The 4,807-nt window shown below is 48.8% G+C and overlaps 1 protein-coding gene across 1 annotated transcript; it reads right to left on the bottom strand.

Moving 5' to 3' along the window:
* Positions 1–3,795: 3,795 nt before the first annotated feature.
* On the bottom strand, positions 3,796–4,121 carry LOC114604873 (large ribosomal subunit protein eL37-like). Its single transcript, XM_077935636.1, has one exon. It carries the CDS (start codon positions 4,119–4,121, stop codon positions 3,831–3,833), a length of 291 nt encoding a protein of 96 aa, XP_077791762.1. The 3' UTR covers positions 3,796–3,830.
* Positions 4,122–4,807: the final 686 nt, after the last annotated feature.

The following is a 4,807-nucleotide window of genomic DNA, read 5'->3' as shown; positions in this document are numbered from 1 at the left end:
TTTCAAGGTCAGCACCAACACTTTGAATTGTGCTTGGAAACATACTGGGAGCCAATGTAGGTCTTTTAGGACCGGTGTTATAAGGTCTCAGCGGCCACTCCCGGTCACCAGTCTAGCTGCCGCATTCTGAATTAGTTGTAGTTTCCAGGTCACCTTCAAAGGTAGCCCCACGTAGAGCGCATTGCAGTAGTCTAAGCGGGAGATAACTAGAGCATGCACCACTCTGGCGAGACAGTCTGCAGGCAGGGAGGGTCTCATCCTGCGTACAAGACAGCTGCCCTGGACACAGAACTGACCTGCGCCTCCATGGACAGCGGTGAGTCCAAAATGACCCCCAGGCTGCACACCTGGTCCTTCAGGGATACAGTTGCTCCATTCAGGACCAGGGAGTCCCCCACACCTGCCCGCCCCCTGTCCCCTGTTAGGGACAGCTTTTGAGGGTGTCTTGGTGCATGGGGAGGAATCTCTCTAGGAGTTCCCAGGAGTCAGAAATAGCCTCCGTTCCACAGACCTTGGGATTAGGGCGACTTCCAAGACCGTATCTTAACAACCATTTGATGGCAAGACTGTTGCAGGTGCTTCGAGCTTTGCGCTCTTCAGCTGGGCAGGTGCCACAGGGATCTCCAAGTTCAACAGCCTCAGAACAGAAGCCAAAAGTCCATCTACTCCAGCATTCTGGGTTAGCAGCCAGACAGTTGCTCCCAGGCTGTGAAGATCCCAGCAAGCCGTCATTGACGGGATGCTAGGCTAGATAGATCTTTGGCCTGAGTTTGTCTTGTGAAGGCAGTTGTCCTCTTCTGACGCTCTTCCTAGAAGGCTGTGCTCAAAGGTTGGCTCCTCTGAACATGGAAGGACCTGCCATGACTAATAGCTGTTGATGGACCTCGTCTCCATGGCTATGCCTGCAAACAGAAAAACAGTGTTGCCAGGCAACACGGCATGTGAGGCTGGCGAAATGCTCTGTGGATGTGACACAGACCCTGTCCAGGAGCTTTGCTGTCCAGGTGAGCTGAGCAAAGTTGAAAGGGCAGAGAGCTCGCCAGGTTAAGCTTCAGGGAAGTGCCTGTGGACAGCAACCAGCGAGTGAGCGTTATCTCGCTTTATGGCGGTCTTGCGCTGCAACTTCCTGGGCTCTGCGACATCAGAGGCGGCCCGTGAGACTCAACGAGAAGGACAAATACCTGTGAATCAGAGACTGTGGCCAGTTCATGCAGGTTGAACATTCCCCTTACTTTATTCTTAACTCTAACCTTTTTGCATTTGTTTATTTATTAATATTAGTATTCTTATTTCTATACCACTTTATATTTTTAAGAAAAACCTCAAAGAGGTTTACAGCATATTAAACATCAATAAAATGATCCAGAATCAAACATTTCTGAAGAAGGTCAAATATAGAGTGTACAGTCAAAGCAACATAATTAACAGGAAACTAAAATATTAAAGATTTCAAAATAATGCATTACAAAGGAGGTCAACTACAGAATACATATTAAACACAAACCAAATTAACAAAAAAAAATCTTAAACATTTCAAAAGAAAACCTTGCTAAGTGAAGTCAAATATAAAATGCACATTTAAAACAGCATGATTAACAAGAGAATAAAATATTATCATAATCATGACACGGCTGTTTGGCAGGCACAAAAAGATGGGGCAAAAGAATCCAATAATTAGGATTTGTTGTCAGGCATAGCAATGTCCCTCCGGTCTCCCCAGGAACCTCTTTAGTGGAGCTGGTGGGTGTGGGCCCCACCCCCCAGGCCTGGTGGAAAGGGCCTTGCAGGGAACAGCCTTCAAGACTCACAGCCGGGCAATGTTTATTGTGTCATTATCATTTATTGTCTTATGGCAGGCTTGGGGTGAGTCTGGATGATGCCCTGACGGCCTTCCAATTTGGGGGGGATCTGGTGTCCAGTGCGGGTTAGGATCTAACCAAGGAAGTCGCTGAACTGGTCACGCAAGTTTCTTTGCAAGACAATAATCTCCGCTGGCCTCTTAAGTGTCCTCCTTAGCATCCCAAAAGAATGGAAATAAAGAAAAAGATTAAAAAATTGTCCAGCAGCACCTTAGAGACCAACTAAGTTTGTTCTGGGTATAAGCATGCACACGAAAGCTTATATCCAGAACAAACTTAGTTGGTCTCTAAGGTGCTGCTGGACAATTTGTAATTTTTATTTATTTATTTTGACTGCGTCAGACCAACACGGCTACCTACCTGAACCAAAAGAATGGGTTCCGTTGCAAGAGCTACAGCTGAGTGAGGGAGCCCTCCAGGTTAACGGATGGGCCTTTCCTCCACGCCCTCATCTAGCTACACAAGAGACACAGCAGTGTGTGAGAGAACGGAGTTGGAAACAAATTGGAAGCTGGAGAAACAGAGACGTGCTTGATCTGTGCTGAATCCAAAGCTGTGAATAATGGAGAAGGAAGAGCTTTTGGGGTGTTAATGCCATGGGCCCCTCCATCTTCTTCTCAGGTTGTATATATGTGTCAATAAAACCAGATATACTAAAGACACCACGGTCTCCGCTGACCTTCGTAAGAGCCTGGGACCCCAGAGTCCTTCACTGCTTGGAGACTGGAATGGAGTGTAATAGTATTTCACTTGTTCTACTCTGCCTTGTGATGCCCTTGTAAAAGGCAGCATATAAGTATTTAAATAAAAAACCGCCCACATTCTCATAATTCCTTGATCCCTGAAGTGTTTTGGCCTGTCTGTCCCCCGTGAAATCCCTCACAAGCTTTCCACCAAGAGAGCTTATGCAGCCCACACAACATAAAGACTTGTGAAACATTTATGCACAAAAACATCTGGGTCTCTCGCTCCTTGAAGGTTTGGCAGCTGCCACACAGAGGGGGGTGAAATCAGGACGGGCAAGTTAAGTTTCTGCAGCAGTCTACTGTCAAGGAACAGAAAAGAAATGGATTTATACATGGGAGTTTTCCGGTGGCATTTGCCCTTTGCCAGAGGTTGGTGGAACGCTACCAAATGAAAGGAGCTCTTGAATGAAATCTTGAATTCCCCAAGCACCCTCTGGTAGGAACGCACACAGGTTTGCGGCTGAGCCTCGTGGAGCCGTTCTTGGAATGAAGTCTTGGCCAGACTCCAGGGCAGATTGTATTTCCAGAAAAGGGAAGTGTGAGCGGTGGAAGAATTCCTCGCCTCTGCATCCAGGCCTGTGCCTCCTCTTGAGCAGCACAAAGAGCAGGATCAGGTGCAGGAAACATGATGTGCAGCGTGAGAGGGAAGGACGTCATCCGAGGTGCAAAGGACAGTCATGGGACATTCTGCATGCACGTTGCACGTGTCAGATCAGAGACGCAGCCGGGCTTCTCTGTGGCTGTTGAAGTCATTCAGTGGCTACGAGCGAAGCTTCAATGGGACGAGGAACTCCAGGCATCCAGGCGGCGGCCACGTCTGGAGGGGTCTTAAGGCCGCTTGACCATGTTAGGCTGCCGAGAGAACCGAGCGCCTATTTATGGTCACCCGCCTTGACAACTGTTTGCAGTGGAAGGGCAAATTGGTTTAAGTCAAGCCCCACGAGAGGGGCTGGCATAGCTGCCCCTCTGATGTAAGCCCCAAATCAGGGCAGAGAGAAGGGAAAGGAACATCAGGGGACTCGCTGGCCTTCAGACACCAACTGCACCCTTGATGACCTCACAACTTGAGGTCATATAGAAAGCAGGTGCAAGGAAAATTCAATGGGCAAAACCAACACCTCTTCCCATCTTCCCTATCCACTGCCTTGCGGAATATCTTTTCTCTTTTCTCTTTCTGAATTTTTAAAAATTTCAGGCCATTTATTTCAAAAAGACATTTGACTCCTTAAGATGAGCTGGATGCTGCAACAGCAGCTCTCTTGGGCTTTGGTGCTGTTCCTTCACAGAATCCATTTCCGAATCTGCAGTAGACCTTTTTCAGATGCCTCATACGGCCAGTTCTGGTAGTATTGCGCCTCTTGGCCTTAGCGCTCCAGTTATACTTTCTCTTGTGCTTAGCAGGATATCCACATTTTCCACAGGTAGACTTCTGGAGATGAATGGCCTTGGGACCACATCGAAGACACAAAGTGTGCATCTTATTGCGACGCTCTCCAAAGGAGGATGTTCCTTTCATCGTCTTCCTTCAGCTGCCACAACGAAAGAGGGCTCGCGGGATATCTTTGGGAGAAGAAAAGGCTCAGGAGTAGACCCTCCACAAATCCAGAATGGAGTCCCAGAGACAGTTGGAGGGGACCTTTTATGCCTCATTCTGGCAACTCCTGCAGCCAAGCTGGTGCCAAACGGATTGCTCTGCTTTCCTTGGGACCCCAACAGTCAGGCCGGGGGGGGGGGCAGCCCAGGACCTCCAGACACACTTCCTAGGCTTGCGCCTCAGGGAGGCCACTTCAGCACTGCTAATGCAGCAAAGACAAGGCGGGAGGCAACAGTTCCATGTTTCCAGTTCTGCAGCCACAGCAGGTGCTGTGATTCTCCACTGGTTTGACTTCATCCCTGAAGGCTCACTCCCTCGTCTCTTAGGACAGACAGATGCCAACAACCTTTGGCCTCCCATACCCTTCCTATGTCACCCATGTCTCCACAATGGAAAACAGGACCTGGGGATAGAAGGTGTGTTGCAGGATCTGTGCTGTAATGCCCTCGTTGGGGGTAGCTTGTGCAATAGCGGAGTAATGTAGCTGGGCTTGGGGCAAACATGCATACAAAATTATCACAGAATCCTAGAACGGCAGAGTTGGAAGGGACCCCGAGGGTCATCCAGTCCAACCTGCAATGCAATGCAGGAGTCTCGGCCACAGCATT

This window comes from Podarcis muralis, chromosome 10 (genome assembly GCF_964188315.1).
Source record: "Podarcis muralis chromosome 10, rPodMur119.hap1.1, whole genome shotgun sequence".
NCBI lineage: Eukaryota > Metazoa > Chordata > Lepidosauria > Squamata > Lacertidae > Podarcis > Podarcis muralis.
Note: the sequence above shows the minus strand (reverse complement) of the source record. Positions and strands in the feature narration are given on the sequence as shown.